General features: G+C 51.6%; 1 protein-coding gene across 1 annotated transcript; it reads right to left on the bottom strand.

Annotated features, from left to right (window-relative positions):
* Positions 1-1,368: 1,368 nt before the first annotated feature.
* Positions 1,369-19,310, bottom strand: PCK2 (phosphoenolpyruvate carboxykinase 2, mitochondrial). Its single transcript, XM_035135720.3, has 10 exons — positions 19,153-19,310; positions 13,587-13,832; positions 13,201-13,385; positions 12,416-12,619; positions 10,600-10,787; positions 8,804-8,966; positions 7,031-7,249; positions 6,754-6,891; positions 6,553-6,648; positions 1,369-5,144 (listed from the first exon to the last, which is right to left on the bottom strand). Exons 1-10 carry the CDS (start codon positions 19,287-19,289, stop codon positions 4,690-4,692), a joined length of 2,031 nt encoding a protein of 676 aa, XP_034991611.2. The 5' UTR covers positions 19,290-19,310; the 3' UTR covers positions 1,369-4,689.
* Between the last annotated feature and the right edge of the window lie 293 nt (positions 19,311-19,603).

Genomic DNA, 19,603 nt, shown 5'->3' with positions numbered 1-19,603 from the left:
GGCGCTGTGGGTTAAACCACAGAGCCTAGGGCTTGCTGATCAGAAGGTCGGCGGTTCGAATCCCTGCAATGGGGTGAGCTCCCGTTGCTCGGTCTCAGCTCCTGCCCACCTAGGAGTTTGAAAGCACATCAAAGTGCAAGTAGATAAATAGGGACCGCTCCAGCGGGAAGGTAAACGGCGTTTCTGTGTGCTGCTCTGGTTCGCCAGAAGCGGCTTTGTCATGCTGGCCACATGACCCGGAAGCTGTCTGCGGACAAACGCCGGCTCCCTTGGCCTATAGAGTAGGATGAGCGCCGCAACCCCAGTCGGACACGACTGGACCTGATGGTCAGGGGCCCCTTTACCTTTACCTTTAATAACAAAAGAGTGGCCAAAACCCAGATAATGCAATCAGGTAATCTGCCGGACAGGAGATAAACAACACACTCAGGATTCTGTTTTAGACCACCCCCTGAGATGTATGTATGATGTATTGGGGGGCGGGGGGCGGTCTTGGGCTACACCTGTGATGTATGTATGTTTCTGGGGGTGGTCTGGAGTTTGAGGGTGGGCAATTTGAAAAGTCTGCATAAGGGCTGGCACACCTTTGTTCTGGGTTTTCCTCCTCTCTCCTGCATGTGGGGGGAGCACCCTGTTGCAACAGTGTAATAAAGATCAGGCTTAATACGGTAGCTGCTTTGCTTCTCAATATTCTCTGGTTGGCCTGTTTTTCTCTCCTACCGATAGGGAATCCACTTAAGGACTCTATACGGTCTCTTGGATACCCCATAAGGGGAAAAGGGCAGATTTTGTTTATAACACTACACACATCACCCTACCTGCAAAGTGAACTCAGCATTCGTTCTCAATTGGATGTGATCTGGTTTGAGGGGCAGTGCGTCAAACAAGCAAGTATTTCTCAAGATACTGCAGGATTGATATGGATTGAGGCTAACGTCACTTGGCACACGGCCCCAGGGAAATTGGATTGCAATTTAAACAGGGTTAGGAACCAAGTTTTATCAGCCGGCCTTATGTAAACTTCTGCAATTGTCATTTAAAGATACAGTAACCTTATTGGAGAAAATGTAAGTCTTTTAAGAAGCCAAAGTATAGTGTTCACCCTGCCATGCTTTTATATTTCAGAATAAATAATGTGTTGTTAATTTTGTTTAATTATAAAAGTGTGCCTGACCGGTTCTGCGCTACGTCAAGAATACCGCAGCTAGGTACTAACTCAGCATTTCATACTGGTTTGACGCTGGTGTTGTGGACATGTCTGCAACACACTTTCAAAATTCAGTGTACATCGATACACACCAACCTACTGGATATTTTCCATTAACATGGGACCTTGCACAAGCCATCAATTTAAAACGCCCACTTCCATTTATTTGTTGATTTTTTTATTCTCATTCATGTTTGTTATTAACAGAAGAATGTGCATTTGATTTGATTGGGTGTGTGTTAAAAAATAAGATTAAAAAATTAAGCTGCAGTCAAATATCGAGCTCACACTCCAGGTTTCTTTCCAGTTGCTGCCTCACTTCTGGTTGAAATTCCACCAGTAAAAGTGTAGCCATACCTAATTTCCTTCTATTCTGCCCTTCTTGCTCACCTTCCCCCAACACCCCCCTGAAAGGCTGTCACTTCGACCAGGGATGGAGGGGAAGAAATATAAAATCCCATGAATCATTTGCATGTTAATTCCCTGAAATGTAGGCAAACTGTATTCAGAACAACAGAGGGGGTGATTCTACCAACTGTAACCCACACAGAGGAATGTAAAGAAGAGGGGGGAAATTAAGATTATAACATTGAGCACTAGTTAAAACAACAACAACGACAACCCACCACATCTGATAACCATTAGGCGGAATTATTTGCTGGCAAGCTGTAACAGACTCACATGGCTGTTGGGTGAGAGAGGACTCACGTCATGTAACTCACTTCTCTCATCAGACATCCCAATATGTGTAATAGGCAAAAAGCTGCCTTGTGTGCAAAACCTCCTCTAGCTATTGGCTGCACTGCTGTGATGTCATTCAATGTTCACGGAAATTCTAAATGCTCTGGTGGGGAATGCTAGCAATCGAATGTTGAGACAGACAGAGCAGGTTAGGTAAACAGCGTCCTAGCTGAATTCTGAAGGAGGTCAATGGTGGAATTATGGCCACAGGGAACCGAAACCTTGACCAAATATAAAACCAAAGGCGGGCAACAAGTTTTAATTTGAGTAGCATATTTTAGCCCGCAAAGGATGCTGTTCTTATGTGTCCCAAGAACAACCCTGCGGGGTAGGTGAGGCTGAGAGTAGTTTTATCCAAGGCTCTGCCATGAGCAACGTGACTGAGGAAAGATTCAATTCAGCTTCTCCCTAATCCAGGACCAGAACTCTCTCTGGGTGGGTTATCTATAAAGTTTGACTCCGAGTTGTTAATTTACCCCAAAGCTAACATGGGTGTATAAGTCTTCTGGAGAAGGCTGACTTGTTTGCTAGGGAATTTAATTGCCCCACACCTACTTGGCAGCAGAGTTGACAACTACCTTCTTGGGAACGAGCAAATCTGAAGTTGGGGAGAACCATTTTGTGTACGGAACGGTTGCTGCGCTGGAGATGACGGTGGAGACTGAGTAACAACGCTTGTCGGGCTTTAATAAAATGGACTGGGCTGAGTTGCCATCACGCCACGAAGCCCCAGAACACACACACAGAGAGAATTCAAGCTCCAAATGGGTGTTGCCCGCTTCAGTTACGAGATTTCAAAGGCAGGCAACAAAATTATGGTTTTGGCAATGAGCTTGATGGTTTAGTTGCATTCCGCCCCACACACCCCATTCACAGGTTTGAAGCTAGATAAGTGGGGGGGATCAGAGGCTGATTGTACAAAGTACAACTCTGGTAAACTTGGAACCAAAACAGCAATTGGCGTCTTGGGCTCAAAAAAACCCACAAAAAAACGGAGGAGGGGAGGGTGCTCGTGCTAAAATCCTGCTTGTGGATCCACCCCGCTCCCCGGAGCATCTGGTTAGCTGCTGTGAGAACAGGATGCTGGATGAGATGACCCACTGACCTGATCCAGCAGGCTCTCCGTACATTCTTGTGGACATTTGAAGTGCAAAAATGTGCTCTCTAGCGCGGAAGAACCGTCGAAGCCTTCTCCCCCGTTCCCTGATTTACAAACCATAAATCCTGCGGGCCGCGCCACATATTGGGTGGGCACGAAGGAGAGAAAGTACTGTATGACTTTGTCAAATGCCTTACAATCTCTTACGGGCCTCGTGGGATTGGTCCCTTATGTGTGATGTTCAAGTATGCCCAATGTAAAGGAGGTCCGGAAGAGGGGGGAATGTGGGTTTAAACAACCAAGGGGTTTATGGAACCAAGGAAGGGCGTCGGCATGAAACCTCATGCCAACTAAAAAGATCGCTGAACGGATTCCCGAGGGAGCATAGTACATTCATAGGAGCCACATAAGCTCAGTGGCATGTGTGCTAAGAAGTCCCAGGATGAGTCCTGGCATCCCTCGCTGATCAGCAAAGGCTTCTCTCCAAGGGCTCTTGAGAGCAACCAGCTGTCGGTGGATAAAATAAGGCTAATGGGTCAGACTCGGTCTAAGGCAGTGTCGTAAGTTCGTTTAGCAACCAAAAGAAATAGCGGGAGAGGCTAGGCAAATGCATGGATGTGGCCGCCGCGTTCCAGTTGATGTCAAGTGTTAGCAATTGGCCTAGAAGCGAAGGATTAGCACTTACTTGTTCCAGTCCCTCACTGGAGGTTTCTAAGTAGTTTGGACGGCTATCTGTCAGGGATTTTGTGCTGTGACTCCTGCATTGCAGGGGGGTTGGACTAGATGGCCCTTGGGGTCCCTTCCAACTCTACAGTTCTATGATTCAGTTGGAGCTAACAAATAGGAAGGCTGGTCCTGAGGTTCTACTAAGGCAGGGGTGGCGAAAGGGGGGCACTTCAGACATTGCAGGACTCCAACCCCCATAAGCCGCAGCCGGCGTGGCCAATGGCCAGGGATGATGGGAGTTGTAGTCCAGCAAAATTTGAAGGGGCAAAAACTTCTCGGCGCTAAAGAAATGACTTCTGCTTTGATGCAGTACAGCTTCCACTGCATCATGGCTGGTGAACAACTGGTTCCACATCCATAACCCAAAGCTGCGTTAGAGGCAGCAACTTAAGATCTGAGGACATGCCGCAAGCTAGCCTGGGGTGTCCCTTTCCCCAAAAGGCTTTCCATCATCCCCCCCCCCAATGTAAAAGTCTTTCTCTAGAAGGAGGGAAAGGCATTCTACGAAAGGTCAAAAGCCACTCGAGAACAAAGATGGCACACAGACAGGGAACGTAGACCCAAACGGGAACCAACGGGCAGCTGGTGGAACAAGACGGCGGGTCACTTTCACCCTACAACCAGAGGAGGATTAGTGGCACAGGAAAGGGGAAGCAAAGCAGATCTATCAAGAAAATAAAGAAAGCAGTATGCGCGGCTCATGTTGCCTAGGAGGCAAGATGGCCGCCTCATGACCAAGGAAACAAGATGGCCGACTCCTGAAGGGCCAGAGAGGCGTAGCTGGAAAGAAATGGGGAAGGGACATTTTGTAAACAAGCTCCCTGTCATCTCCTCCATCTCCCACAGGAGGTGCAGGGTGTGTGTCTTTGGCCTCTCTCTTTTTTCGGAGAGCAGGTGTGTTCCCTTTTCAGGTGCCTCACATCTTCTTTACCCGGGCTTCCAAGGCTTCCAGTTCCTTCATCACTTCCTTGGGCAGGTCCTCGTTCACTTGTTCCGTCAGGTACTGCCTCACTTCCCTCACTTCTTGTTCCCAGAATTCCTTGGGCAGTGAGAAAAGCTCCTGGTAGTTCACCTTGTTGAGGCCTGTCAGGTCTAAGGCGCCATCTTTGGGGATGTAGCCGATGGGCGTCTCCTTGGCGCTCTCCTCTCCGTCGACGCGGCGGAAGATCCAGTCGAGGACCCGGGAGTTCTCCCCGAAGCCCGGCCACAAGAAGTTCCCAGCGGCATCCTTCCGGAACCAGTTGACATGGAAGATCTTGGGAAGGCGGGCTCCCTTGTGGCCCTCCATGCTCAGCCAGTGCTCCAGATAGCGGCCAAAGTTGTAGCCGAAGAACGGGCGCATGGCGAAGGGGTCGTGCATGATGACCTTGCCTGGAACGATTTGGGGAGGGAGGGGAGCAGGGATAGGATACCTTAAACAAGTATGCGTAAGCCTAAACAAAGCTTTGTAAAGCTGTCTCTGAAGTAAAACTTCCGTTTCCATATATTTTACTCCTCAGGGTATATACATCGCTGCTCCTTCATAATATAAACTCTGCTGGTTTTATTATTGTTAATAATACAGTGGTACCTCAGTTTTCAAATGTCTCCATTGAGGAATGATTCGGAACCCGAATGCCGAAAACCCAGAAGGAAATGCTTCTGTTTTCAAACGCGCCTCGGAAGTCGAACGGCTTCCGCTGAGCTTTTTTTTTTTCTACTGAATTTGCAGACCGCCCTTTGGGCCTTGGTTTTCGAATGTTTCGTAAGTCAAACGGTCTTCCAGAATGGATTACGTTCGAAAACCGAGATACTGTACCACTGTAATTGATGGCACTGAAAATGCTTGTTAGTAGATTTGATATTAATTGAACTCTGTGAATTATTTGGATTGTCATACTGGAACCATCTGGTGCTCAAATATTGCTGCTTTTTTGTTGGGTTGTGAACCGCCCCAGGGTATATTTCTACGGAAAAGCGGTATACAAGTTGAATATATGAATAAAAAAAGAATAAGTATCTCTCAGCTCCGGAGCAATGCTCAAGAATAGGGGTCATCCATGTGCCCTGCTGATGTTGTGGACTACATCTCCCATCTGCACGGCCAATGGCCAGGGGTGATGGGAGTTGTGATGCAGGAACATCTGGCAGATTGGCTACACCTGGGCTACCTGCCTGCTGTGTTTGCCTTGTACCTGGAGCTCTGCCTTTGCTCCGACACCTCGCCTTTCGGTTTAGACTTGGACCATGCGATTATCATTGGTCCACTGCTGTCAGTCTGCCTGTCTCTGACTCCACCATTTACAAAAGTTTAAAGGAGGAGTTGGGAATATTCAGGCCTGACAGCTTCTCTATCAGGCCCTCAGACTCTCCTCATAATAACCCTAATAATTTGTTTCTTATACCCTTCCCGTCTGGACTGGGTTGCCCCAGCCACTCTGAGCAGCTTCCAACCAAAAAGCAGAAAAAAGGCACACATTAAAATCTTCCTGAAACAGGGCTGCCTTCAGATGTCTACGGAAAATTACATGGACATCTGACGGGAGGGCAATTCCACAGGGTGGGCGCCACTACAAAGGTACATTTCTCAGTTGTTGCTCCTCTGGCCCTGCCAACTACTGGTGCAATCCTGCCAGGAATGTCGTCCTTTTGCAGAAAAATTCTCCCCACCCTTCATTTAAACGTGCTCTCCATGGCCTCGGTTCCATTACCGAAGGTGGGTGGGCAGGACTTTAGCCCTTGAGATGCAACCAGATCTAAATAGAGGACACATCCACCTAGCCTCCCAGAGAGTCCTCACCTTTGTGTTCAGCGGCTGCGGTGGATTCCGATCTCATTGCGCTGCCCACGAAGACGCCGTGGCGCCAATTGAAGGCTTCGTACACCAGGGGCACGCCTGTGGGGGGAAATCAGTTTAGCGGGTAGGGTCCCTCAGAGCGGAGGGTCGCTCAGTGGGTGCCCACAGAGTCTGGGAGGAGGAGCGGGAGGCCAGGGAGCTTACCTGCAGGTCTCCTGCCCCCAAAGATGATGGCATCAATAGGGACCCCCTTGGGGGACTCCCAGTCCGGGTCCATGATTGGGCACTGGCGGGCTGGTGCGCAGAAGCGCGAGTTGGGGTGGGCGGCCGGCGCCGCGTCACCTTGGCAGGGAAGAAAGAGAAGGGGAAGTTCAGGTTACCGGGCCCCGTGCACTCCCCACTCTCCGCTTTGTTCTGCGCAACTACCCAGAATCCTTTGCAACTACCCAGAATCCTTTGCAAACAAGTCACCCATCCTTGCCTGGTTTCCAAGGTTTGCCCTGCCAGGTGCTGATGGTCACCCCCGCAGGGATCATCTGGTCGATGCCCTCCCAGTAGACGCCACCTTCGCTGGTCTCTGCCACGTTGGTGAAAATGGTGTTCCGCTGGATGGTGTGCATGGCGTTGGGGTTGGTTCTGGTGGACGTACCGGGCGCCACCCCGAAGAAGCCATTCTCAGGGTTGATGGCCCGCAAGCAGCCTACGCGTGAGAGGGGAGAAGAGAATGAGCTGCATCGGATTATGTTCTGGATCCCAGGGCCTCTTCACGCCAGTGCGAGCCTCTATTTCCCCAGGCTTCCTTCTCTTCTTCACACGAGGAGCCGCTGTCTCTGCGCAAACTTCTGCCTTTCCATCCACCAAATCCGCCATTCCCCTTTGAGCAACCGGAGGAGCCATCTTAAGGCTGGGGAGGTCAGCCGATCTGACCTCCCCAGAAACTCTGCAGACAGGATGAACGACAGACTACCTGGGAAATTAGGGGTGGCAGTACCTCAGGCCCGGGGGCCAAATGCAGACCCACCAGGCTTTCTGTCTGGCCCTCAAGATTTCTCCTCAGGCCACACCCTCTCTCAGGAGGCCACACCTCTTACCAGCTTGCTCTGCCCTCCGAGTGGTTTAACCGTCCTGACAGGGAACTCTAGGCATTGTAGCTTTCTGATATTGGCCTCCTAATACCTCTCAGCATCCTCAGCAAAACAACAGTTCCCATAATCCTTTGGGGAGAAGCCATGATGGTTTGAACTACTTTAAAAGTAGGGTGTGAAGGTGGCCAAGGCCCACAAGGCAACTGAGTGGGTAGCCATGACAGCGGTGGGGAATGGTGCACTGAGGGTACCTTGCCCATTTGAAACCCCCAAAACTTGGGAGTTAGCACCTTTTCTGTGTACTTTTCCAACCTGAGGGCCACATTCTCTTCTGAGCAATTGCACAAGGGCCACCTGCCCATGGTGGGCGGGGCCAGGGGCAAAAGTAGGCGGAGCACCAGATGTAAATATCATCTTGGAAGCCAGAGGTGTTGTCAGTCGGCCTGAGGAGATGTGTGCATGCCCTGGGGATAGCTCCAAGGGCCATACAGTGATGTCTAGAGGGCCACATTCTCGCCCTTACAAAGCGTGTTTATTCCCCCCCCCATTTTTATCCTGCCCTTCCTCCAAGGAGCTCAGGGCAGAGTATATCAGCTCCCAGTCCCCTATCTTTTTGCCGTACAACAACCCTGTGTGGTAGGTTGGTCACAGAGAGAGGGCGAAACCGGACGAAGGTCATTCAGTGATCTTCGCGGCCGAGCACAGATTTGACCGCAAGTCCCCTAATTCCGGCATGCTCTCCACCTCTCGCGACAGAGGAAGCATGCTGCGCCCTGCTCCTCTCATTCCCTTGGTGCATACCTGCCAAGTTGCTGTCAGAGGAATAAGGGACCGGGCCGGAAATAGCAGACCGGAAGTAACGCTGCCGCCATTTTGGAACTGGGCGGAGCGTGCTCAGAAGTGACTTTTGATGCTGCTTTGCCCAGTTCTAAAATGGCCACCGTGCCAGAAGTCGCACTGCAGCCATTTTGGAACTGGGCAGAGCAGCATCAATAGTCGCTTCTGAGCATGCTCCACCCAGTTCCAAAATGGCCGCCGCGCCAGAATAAACCGGGAGAAAACAAAAAAAAATCCGTTTTTTCAGCTAGGAACAGCTGGAAAAACGGGGATTTCCGAGGGAAAACGGGAGAGTTGGCAGCTATGCCTTGGTGCCCCAGATCTAAACTCACCGTCGCTGTCGAACTTCATCCACGCAATGTCGTCCCCCACGCACTCCACCCTCCAGCCGGGAAGCGTGGGGTTCATCATGGCCAGGTTGGTCTTTCCGCAGGCGCTGGGGAAGGCTGCGGCCACATACTTCTTCTTGCCCTCTGGGTTTGTGAGTCCCAGGATCTGGAAAGGGGGAAATCAGCAGCGTGTAAACGTCTCAGGAGATGAGCAGGCAGAGAAAGGTGATGCACAGTCCCCAAAGACCAGAGACACACGCAGGACCCAAATTTTAGATGAGTTTCTTGTTTTAAGAAATCTAAGCTAACTTTAGGATACATGTAATCAGATATTTGCAACGAAGACTGTTTGCGTCTTAAAGCCTAGTGTGGTTTAAACTTTAATGAGACATTTCCATGTGCTCTTTCCTATTTTTCTGGTGCAGCAGGTCAGGAAATTCAACAGGTGATGCTTTTATAGCACAGAGATGCAGCAGAGGGTAGATCGTCATCTGTTGAATTTCTGCCTGTCTGGCTAAACACAGAGGAGCCTTCCTTTTTTCCCCCCCCCATCTCAGGAACAGTTTCTTCTCTAGAGCGATTTTGGCCTTAAATGGAAAGCCTGGACTTTGAAGTCATCTTATTTTACTTGTTATTTGTATTAGATTTACTGTTTTTAATTAGGTTTTGTAATTTTGGATTATGCGGAATGCTTTATCTGAGTGGATGTAGCAACCGAGTAATTTCGTTGTTCCCGCAAGGGGACAATGACAATAAAGATACTGTATCTTATCTTTATTTTTTTAAGGAAGCAACTTTGGTTTCGCAATGAAATATAAAAGTACCAGAATACATTGCAATAAATGCCATTCCCACAACCATTATTTAAGACTAGCCTTCCCCCATCCTGGTTGGGGCTTTTGGGAACTTTAGTCCAAAGGATCTGGAGAGCGCCAGGTCTGCTGCCGAGTCTTGGATCAGGGGGTTACCCGAAGCAACTCTTTAAAATGTCTCAACCAGAAGCAATGGATTGTAGGGCCATTTTAAAAATAATGAAACCTTCACTCAACGCACAAAGATCAACTCCTGTTCTGGAGAGTTAATGACATCCCCCAAATTACCCACAATGCTTTGGAGGCTGTTGAACACTTATTTTGCAATGAAAATCCCCCCACAGCTTCACGCAAGTCTTCCCACAAGGCTTTGCACTTACACACCTGCCGCCGTGGGTCCCCTCGACTGCCCTTCCACCTGGGCCAATGCCCTCTGGGTCCTGACGAAAGACCTCACAAATTCACCTCCCCCCGGTCCTTCCCTTCCATGCGTCACGACTCATCCTCGCACATTTGGGATTTCAGCAGTCCTCTGCCACTCATTAACCAATTAATGTTTGCTTGTTAAATATCCCTCTGAGGCAATGTAAACACCCCGCCGTCCTTTGGCCTTGCTCCTAAGCCCCACATCCCTTTCCCCAGTCCTGGCTATCAAGCCCCGGCCGAACCCAGACTGAATAATATTTCCAGGCTCCCAGAAGCCTTTGCAGGAGACCCACTGCACACCATCGCTGCCTGGCATGCAAGACTGAACCCACAAAGCCTGGATTGGACCTGGGGCTCCGTAAAGAGGAGCCAAGAGCGCCTCTGAGCATGTGCGGACAATGACAACTGCAGCCATGCGCAAGAGAGAAGACCTCTTCCTCTGAAACTGTGGAGGAAATTTAGCCGTTGACTCCCGGTTTCCCTCGTCCTACCCCGCCAGGCCTGCCTCTTCTCCAACGTGGGGACGGGGGATGAGCTACCTTCACAAACTATCCCTCTCACCAGCATATGCTCTGCCAGCCAACCCTCGTCTTTGGCAATGCAAGAGGCAATGCGCAAGGCAAAACATTTCTTGCCCAGGAGGGAGTTGCCTCCGTAGCCGCTGCCAAAGGAGACGATTTCTCGGCGTTCCGGGACATGGGCTATGAGGGTCTTCTCGGGGTTGCACGGCCAGTTGTTCACCAACTCATCTGCATTGGGAGGAGAAAAACAGAGGTCGGCAATCTTCTGGAGGAATTCCGCACATGCCTCTGAGGCTGAGCAACGGGACTTGAAGGGTGTTCCAGCAGCTGTACTGAGGAGGGGAGTTACTGGTTTAGAATCAGAGTTGGAAGAGACCACAAGGGCCATCCAGTCCAACCCCCTGCCAAGCAGGAAACACCATCAAAGCATTCTTGACATATGCCTGTCAAGCCTCTGCTTAAAGACCTCCAAAGAAGGAGACTCCACCACACTCCTTGACAGCAAATTCCACTGCCGAACAGCTCTTACTGTCAGGAAGTTCTTCCTAATGTTTAGGTGGAATCTTCTTTCTTGTAGTTTGAATCCATTGCTCCGTGCCCGCTTCTCTGGAGCAGCAGAAAACAACCTTTCTCCCTCCTCTATATGACATCCTTTTATATATTTGAACATGGCTATCATATCACCCCTTAACCTTCTCTTCTCCAGGCTAAACATACCCAGCTCTCTAAGCCATTCCTCATAAGGCATCGTTTCCAGGCCTTTGGCCATTTTGGTTGCCCTCCTCTGGACACGTTCCAGCTTGTCAGTATCCTTCTTGAACTGTGGTGCCCAGAACTGGACACAGTACTCCAGGTGAGGCCTGACCACCTGGAGTTTTGTTCCTGTTTTTATTTTGTTTTGTTCCTGTTTGTATTCTGCATTTTGTGTTTTTATCTTGCAGTTTAATGCTGTGAACTGGCCTGAAATCTATGGATAAATGATGCTATACAAATTTAATAATAATAATAATACTGTAGGAAACAAAGTCCGCATTCACACCCTACATTTAAAGCAGGCATAGGCAACCTTTGGCCCTCCAGAAGTTTTGGCCTACAACTCCCATGATCCCTAGCTAGCAGGACCAGTGGTTAGGGATGATGGGAATTGTAGTCCAAAACATCTGGAGGGCCGAAGGTTGTCTATGCCTGATTTAAAGCATTACCATATCCCTCTAAACAGCCATGGCTTTGCCCAGAGAATCCTGGGAGCTGTAGTTTGTTATGGGTGCTCTCAGGACAGCCTGCTTCTGATAGTGCTGGATCACAACTCCCATTATCCCCGGCCATTGACTGAGGGTGCTGGGAGTTGTAGTCTGACAACGCCTGGGGACACAAGGTTTGAAGAACCCCCTCACAGTGCTACAATTCCCAGAGCTCCCTGTCAAGAGGGATTGATTGTTAAACCACTCTGGGAACTGTAGCCGTGAGAGGGGAATGTGTGTGTGTGTGTCTGTGTCTCCGAAAGACTCTTAACAAACTACATCTCCCAGAATTCCTTGGGGGGAGCCATGACAGTTCAAAGTGGTATCACAGAGCTTTAAAATGTCTGGTGCGAATGCGGCCTGACGAGAGCTCTGACTCTTTAAGGATCTTTGCCAGAGCTAAACCTGTACCCAAACCGGCGTTTCGTTTCCCCATACAATCTCTCTCTTCAATCCCATGATTTTAATTCCGCTAGCAGTCATTGCAAAACTGACCAAGGCTCGGTGGGGGAAAAGCAAGTGGCTGCTTCGAAACCCGAGCCTCGTCCCTAACCACCGGGGAGCCCCGAGAGGGGTTCCCCCCCGCTTCCGAAACCCCAAAGAGGACCCTCTCACCTTCCAGGGGCAAAGGCCGCCCCACCGAATGCAAGCACTTGACAAACTCCCCGTCGCCGAGCGTGCGGAGGGCGGCTGTGCCCATCCGGGTCATGATGCGCATGCTGGCGACCACGTAGGCCGAGTCCGTGAGCTGGATGCCGATCTTGGAGAGGGGCGAGCCGATGGGCCCCATGCTGTAGGGGATGACGTACATGGTGCGGCCTGCGGGAGAGGAGTCACAGGAGGGGAAGGCGAAGGCAGGGGGGCAAACAGAGGCCGGGGGGGCGCGACTGAAGGAAGGGGCATTGGATTGCGGAAGGACGGTTTCGTGGGTGGAGACACATCCCTTGAGGTGGGGCGGTTGGTGGATACATATTTGAAGCAATGAGCTAACAGGGTGCAAATGAGCAGAAGGACGGGTAGAGAAAAAAAATAAACTAGGTCCAGGAGGAAGTTAGCCCCATTGCTCAGCCCAGACACTGAGGTCCAGCTCCAAGGGCCTTCTGGCAGTTCCCTCATTGGGAGAAGCGAGGTTGCAGGGAACCAGGCAGAGGGGCCTTCTCGGTGGTGGCACCCACCCTCCCAGCAGATGTCAAGGAGACAAAGAACGACACAACTTTTAGAAGACACCTGAAGGCAGTTTTTAATGGTTGATGTTTTATTGTGTTTTTATATCTGTTTGGAGCTGGGGCAACCCTGTCAGATGGGAATTATTATTATTATTATCATCATTATTCTGCTAATTTTGCCCGACCCTCCTCAGAAAGCCTCCCTGTCCTATCCACTGCCTATTCTCTCTTTACCTTTCATGCAGCCAGGAAAACGCTCGTCCACTGCTCCCTTGAATGTTTGGGGGTTCATCCAGTTGCCAAGCTGCCCTTTGATCCCCGGCGCAGGGATGGGCACCGTGTCCCTCTGGTTTTCTGTCACAATGACCGTACGGCTCTCCACTCGTGCGACATCCTTGGGGTCGGTCTTAGCTAGCCAGCTACATAGGAAGAGAGAGGGGGAAAGCGAGGTTCGTTCTGTCGCCCCCAAAACCTGTATGGCGTAGCTGCCCAGTGACAGGATTGTGGCTGCAGTGCCCACATCCCCCGGCGAGTGGAGCCACCTCCCAGGATGCTCTGCAGGACATGCGCTAGCCATGTGCTTCCGGGGGCGTCCGCCTCCCGCCCTCCAATGCGCTCACCAGTTCTCATATTTCCCCAGTGGCTTGATGACGCCTTCAGACTCCAGGTAGTTCAGGATTCTGACGTTCTCCTTCTCGGTGCCGTCACAAACGTGGATGCTCTCCGGCTGACAGAGTCGCACCCCGTGATCCACAAACTCCTTCACCCGGCCCGGAAGTTTGCCCAGGTCCCCGTGGAGCACCCGCGGGGCATGCGCCCAGCGCACTGGGGCAACGGACCAACATCTGATAGAGGAGGCTCCTAGGCTGCAAGAGAGAGAGAGAGACAGAGAGTGTGAGACCAGGCATGGAGAAGAAGAAGAAAAGAAGAAGAGTTTGGATTTGATATCCCGCTTTATCACTACCCGAAGGAGTCTCAAAGCGGCTAACATTCTCCTTTCCCTTCCTCCCCCACAACAAACACTCTGTGAGGTGAGCGGGGCTGAGAGACTTCAAAGAAGTGTGACTAGCCCAAGGTCACCCAGCAGCTGCATGCGCAGGAGCGGAGACACGAACCCAGTTCCCCAGATTACGAGTCCACCTCTCTTAATCACTACACCACACTGGCTCATGGAGCCACATGAGCAGAAGAAAATTAAAACCTAGCTGGGCATCTCAGTTTTCCCAGGACTGCTGTTTGCCCAGGCCTCTCCCAAGTCCTTATCAGAGCATTTAAATCGTGCAGAAATAGGCAGAGAGATTCCCCCGGGGCAAACCCACAGCCTTCCAAAGTGTGCAAATTTTACGCAAGCTTGGGCAGGCAAAAACCGGTGCGTGCGCGGCGACCCATGAGCATGTGCACTGGAGTGTATGCGCAAAGCCAGGCGCCGGCGTTCCCCAGCAACTTTAGATGCCGCTGCACAACAGCGCGGGTGCATCTCCGCGCAAGGGGTCCATGCGCCTTCCTCTTCGTTTTCAAATATACGCCACAAACAACACAACACCCGTGTGGGAATGCAAGGGTGGGGTGCGCTTATCTCTACGCGGCCCACACTTATTTGCAACCTCCCCCCAAAATTCAGTGTCCCCCCCCAAAAAAAGCTACCTCCGCCTCAAGGTTGAAACCAAGCGTGTGTAGACAGGCTGGAACCGTACGGGGAAAATGAGGACGTGGAACGAAACAGCTCCTTTGCCACAATGAGTGATAATGGGAGTTTAACTTAAATGGGAATGGAGAGAAGGTATCCCATAAACCCTGGCAGATTTTCCCACAATGCACAGCAGCACCTGGGGGCAGGTGAGAAGCACTGAGATGAATACTTGTGATGGGTGAACATCAGAAAGTACTTCCCCCTGAGTCAGACCATTGATCTACCTTGCTCCTTATCGTTTACACTGGACAAAAGTGGCTTCCCAGAATTTCAGGCAGGGCTAGAAACTCAAGATACATAAGCTGGGCACCGAATGGATCCTTAAACCAGGGTTCCAGTCGCCAAAACCGAAGGTCTATTTGCCATTTTGGGGCTGGACAGCCCTAAAGTCGTATTTCCCAGCCTGACTTTTTGGTTCCCGAAATTCATTCTGACTGTGCAGATAAAACATCACGGATATAATTCGACAGGATGTGTTGCTGGTGTGAGAAAAGAAGCCATATCCACGGACCCCCAGGTGGGGAGACGTCGGGCAGCAACCTGGTGCCCGGGCATCTTCACTTGGACACAAGTGGCCAATAAAAAGGTAAAGGGGCCCCTGACCATCAAGTCCAGTCGTGTCCGACTCTGGGGTTGTGGCGCTCATCTCGCTCTATAAGCCGAGGGAGCCGGCGTTTGTCCGCAGACAGCTTCCGGGTCATGTGGCCAGCATGACAAAGCTGCTTCTGGCAAACCAGAGCAGCGCACGGAAACGCCGTTTACCTTCCCGCCGGAGCGGTCCCTATTTATCTACTTGCACTTTGATGTGCTTTCGAACTGCTAGGTGGGCAGGAGCTGGGACCGAGCAACGGGAGCTCACCCCGTTGCAGGGATTCGAACCGCCGACCTTCTGATCAGCAAGCCCTAGTCTCTGTGGATTAACCCACAGCGCCACCTGGGTCCCAAGTGGCCAATAGCCGGGTGCAAAATGCGCCTGGCGCCTGACGGATTTTGAACGCTGGGCAGGGAGTCTTACCTGGAAGGCTAGAACCTGGGGCTTTCTGCACGCTCTACCCATGAGCTATGGCCTGTCCCCTATGCGCAAAGCAACAGGTTGTGGACGGGAGAGGGTGGCACGCATGCCACCTTGCTAGCAAGCTCCCCCTCAACACATATTTCTTTTTAAAAATAAAAGATGGCATTCGCAAGTTATCGGGAGGTTTGCTTAAGGGTGAAATAACAAGCAGGTGCAAACAGGTGTCTCCCCTGCTGCCCCAAACGCCTTTGCCGCCAAGGCAAGCGGGCAAAGCCCAGTGGCAAAGCCCATCTCCATGCCTAACACGCATTCATCATGCGCCACAAAGCCCCGTGTGTACACTCGCGAACTCGTGTGCGTGCGAGCAGGGTGACTCTCCTTCCTTGGAGGTTTTTCAGCAGCGGCTGGATGGCCATTTCTCAAAGCTGCTTTTGCTGACATTCCCGCATTGCAGGGGGTTGGACTAGATGACCCCCGGATGTCCCTTCCACCTCTTAAGTTTCTAGGACAGGCTTCCTCAACCTCAGCCCTCCAGGTGCTTGGAGACTACAACTCCCACCATCCCTGACCACTGGGTCCTGCTAGCTAGGGATCATGGGAGTTGTAGGCCAAAAGCATCTGGAGGGCTGAGGTTGAGGAAGCCGGCCTGGCAATGATCACCCACCACCCTGCCCTCCCATATCAACAGCTGTGAATCTGTGGACCCTAGATTGTTTGTGAGCACGTAGATAGCTCCCTGACCCTTGCACGGGAGATCTGGGGAAAGGGTTTGCTTCTCCCCCCCTGGGATTGGCGGCGGACCCACAGCGAGGAGCCGAGAGACCTTGGCGGGGCTCCAGGCGGCAGGGCAAAGGGCAAAGGGGCAGGCCACACGGTGGCGTGGACTTTCGCCCGAGCCAAGGCTCCCGGTGGAGCGTGTGGGGGGGGGGGGAAAGAGGCTCCAGCCATGCCCCCAGGGCGCCGGGTCGGAGGCCTGCCTGCGTGTGGGAACATGATGTTCCCAGATAGAGGCGCAGGCCCTCCCCGCCTTGCCCCACAGCTCCCCATGTGGCATCTCCCCACTGCCGCTGGGAGTTGTCTTAATTAAAAAAGAAAGGGGGGGGGAGAGGCAAGCCTAGATCAGATCACAAAAAGTGTGCCACTTTGTTAAGCAACTTTGCACCGTGTGTGTGTGTGTTTCAACCGAAAAAACCTCAGAGGAGAACTCCAGCCCCTACCAGGGGATTGAACCCGGGACCCTGTAGATGCAAGGTAGATGCCCAACCTGTGAGCTACAGCAATTCCTCTCCCCACTGATTTCCTCCCCAGCCATTTTGACTCCGACGCTGCGGGTACCAACAGAGTCGTTCCGATTCATTCAGAGAGGGTTCAGCTTTTGCACCTTTCCACCTCCCTAACTGCTTGACCGCTGGGCAGGACACTTTTTTAAAAAACCCACCGGCCTCAGTTTTCCGTCTGTAAAATGGGAACGCTTGATGTGTGTGGCGGGGAGAAGGACCATCCTCCTGACAGGCTACAGGATAGAGGAAAAGTGTTCTTGCAGAACACTCCATTCATTGCAGAATGAAAATGAAAAGTGTTCTTGCAGAACACTCCATTCATTGTTTTGTTTTGGTTTTTTTTTTTAAAGTGGACATACACCACAAGAATCATGTGATGTCAGTTTCCTCTTCCCTCCTGTACCTTTTTCCTTGTGTGTCATGGTTTTTTTTTCTTCCCTTTGGGGAGGGGGTTAAATTATAAGCCTGCGGGTAGGGACTGCCTTGTTTTGATTGTATGTAAGCCACCCTGAAGAGCGGGGTACAAATGCTCTAAACAAACCAACCACGACTGAATATTGCTCCCATTTTACAGGTAAAGGAACTGAGGCACAGAGCAAGAGCGAGAGAATGTGACTGACCCAAGGCCACAAAACGTGGCAGAGATGGGGCTGGAAGCTGTGCATACTCACGTTTTAAAATGTGTGTTATTTGCTTGACGGCCACCCTAGCTGTTGCTGCTCCCGTTTTACAGAGCGGACCTGTGTGTGTTTTGTTTGTGTGTCCAAAGGCTAAAGAAGGTAGCCAAGGTAAGGTAATCTGGAGCCAGGAGATTGACAGCCAGCCATAAAACTGGATGAGTTCAAGCTGGCTGGGAGGCTTGCATGGAGAGGATGAGACCCAGGGCTGCAACCGGAGATTGCAGTGTGTGTGTGTGTGTGTGTGTGTGTGTGTGTGTGTGTGTGTTTGCAGGGAGAGACATCTTCCTGCAACTCTCTAGCACCCGGATTAGTGTCCCAACCTTGGTTTACCTGGGGGAGGGCAATCAAAGAGGAAATATTAAGAGCTCTTAAAACAAAGCGAGGCTCAGGAGGGCTGCTGTTTCCTCTTATGGGTGAAAGGTTGTAGAGGAAGGGGGGAGGAGGAGGGTGTTTGTGGGTGACGTGGAGAGCGAGAAGCAGGAGGAGAGCCTAACAAACAAGGGTGCCGTTGCCAGAGCACAAGGACCCATCTGTGTGTCCCCGGCTGCAAACGCTCTGCCTGCAAAGGAAGCAGGACACCCAAAATTTAGAAACTCACTCGCACAATTGGGGTGTGGGTGGGTGTCCCCTCCAGTTTCAGAGTTTTAACCTCAGAAGTGGGTCCCGAATATGAACATTTGCATCTTAGACAGGGGCACAGACAAGGAAGGAAGAGGTAGATAGACAGAATAAAGGGGGGGGGGAGCATATCTAAAGGAGATATAGGCAGGATCATCAAATCTCAAGAGTTGGAAGGGGGGGAATCTAGTCCAACCCCCTTGCAATATTCAGCTATGTATCAGTAAGGAATACATGAGCACAGTTGGGAAGGGACAGGAGGCCTTGCTTGGCAGAAGCAAATGGCTCCTAACGTCTTGTACCCATTTCACAGAACGTGCAAACTGAGGCTGGACTTCTCTTCACCCCATTCTTACTCCAGTCACATAAAGTAAGAGGAGCTTTGCATTGCATTTTTTTCTTAATGGCATCACGTTATTTTAAAATCACATGCAGATTATTATGAAATAAAAACAGACCAGGGAGGAGGGGGGTGTTTGTATTTTGCATGGGTATTTGTCTTCCCATATTCTGCCCGCCCCCCCCCCCCACTTAAGCGAACCCCTCTCCTCCAGGACCACCCCAAATAAGAGTGGGGTGCATTGCAAAGCAATCTCTGTGGGGTGGGAGGACGGGGGAAGGCCGAGACCTCAAACACCCTTCGAAGCGAAGGTCACCCCCTTGAACTTCATGAGATCTGCCGAAAGGATTGAAGCAGAAGTTGGGGAGCGAAGGATGGGTTGGGGGGAGGTGGAAAGAGACAGAGGAGCAGAGGCTTGGAGAGGCGAGATCGCGGAGGCTGGAGACTGGGGAAGAAAGAGGAAGGGGATTCAGTGTTGCTTTGAAACGGGGGTGGGGTCAGGAGGGTCAGAAGTGGGGTGCAGACAGAGGGAGTCGAGGGGGCCACGGCGGGCGTGTGCTCACCCCAGGATCCGCGTGTAAGGCGCCGGCATCGCGTCCCCCCTTCCCGCAGCCCCCTCGCAGCGCAGGATGGACCCAGGCGTCCGGGCGCCCGATTTAAAGAGGAAGGGGGAGGAGACCCACGTCCTGGCCCGCCCCATAGGCTGCTGGGGGACGGGCCCCCCGCCCGCCCCGCTCCTCCTCCTCCTCCTCCGTCCTCCGCTCCACGTTGCCGCCGCCTGCAAACGGGCATGATGTAAGAGCCGCCCGCAATTGCCAGGAAGGGCCGCGGAGGGAGAGACAGCGCTTCTCTCCAAGCCCTGCCACTGGGAGTCAGGGCACGAAGGGGTTAAGAGCACAGAGGAAGCTGCCAGGCCAGACGCGACTGGGTCACGCCCCCTCTAAAAAAAAGAAAGTCACGGCTTTCTGTTTTATTTTTGCAGTGTACCGTCTGAGATCATCATCGACCCGGATG

The sequence above is a fragment of the Zootoca vivipara genome, chromosome 12 (genome assembly GCF_965207765.1).
Source record: "Zootoca vivipara chromosome 12, rZooViv2.hap1.1, whole genome shotgun sequence".
Taxonomy (NCBI): Eukaryota; Metazoa; Chordata; class Lepidosauria; order Squamata; family Lacertidae; genus Zootoca; species Zootoca vivipara.
This window is presented reverse-complemented; position numbering and strand designations above follow the sequence as displayed.

Coding starts and splice junctions, on each gene's coding strand:
- PCK2 (XM_035135720.3), bottom strand. CDS start 19,289: ATGGGGCGGGCCAGGACGTGGGTCTCCTCCCCCTTCCTCTTTAAATCG. Junction 13,833..19,152: donor CCTTACACGCGGATCCTGGG/GTGAGCACACGC, acceptor TCTCTCTTGCAG/CCTAGGAGCCTCCTCTATCA. Junction 7,250..8,803: donor GATGAAGTTCGACAGCGACG/GTGAGTTTAGAT, acceptor TCTCACGCGTAG/GCTGCTTGCGGGCCATCAAC.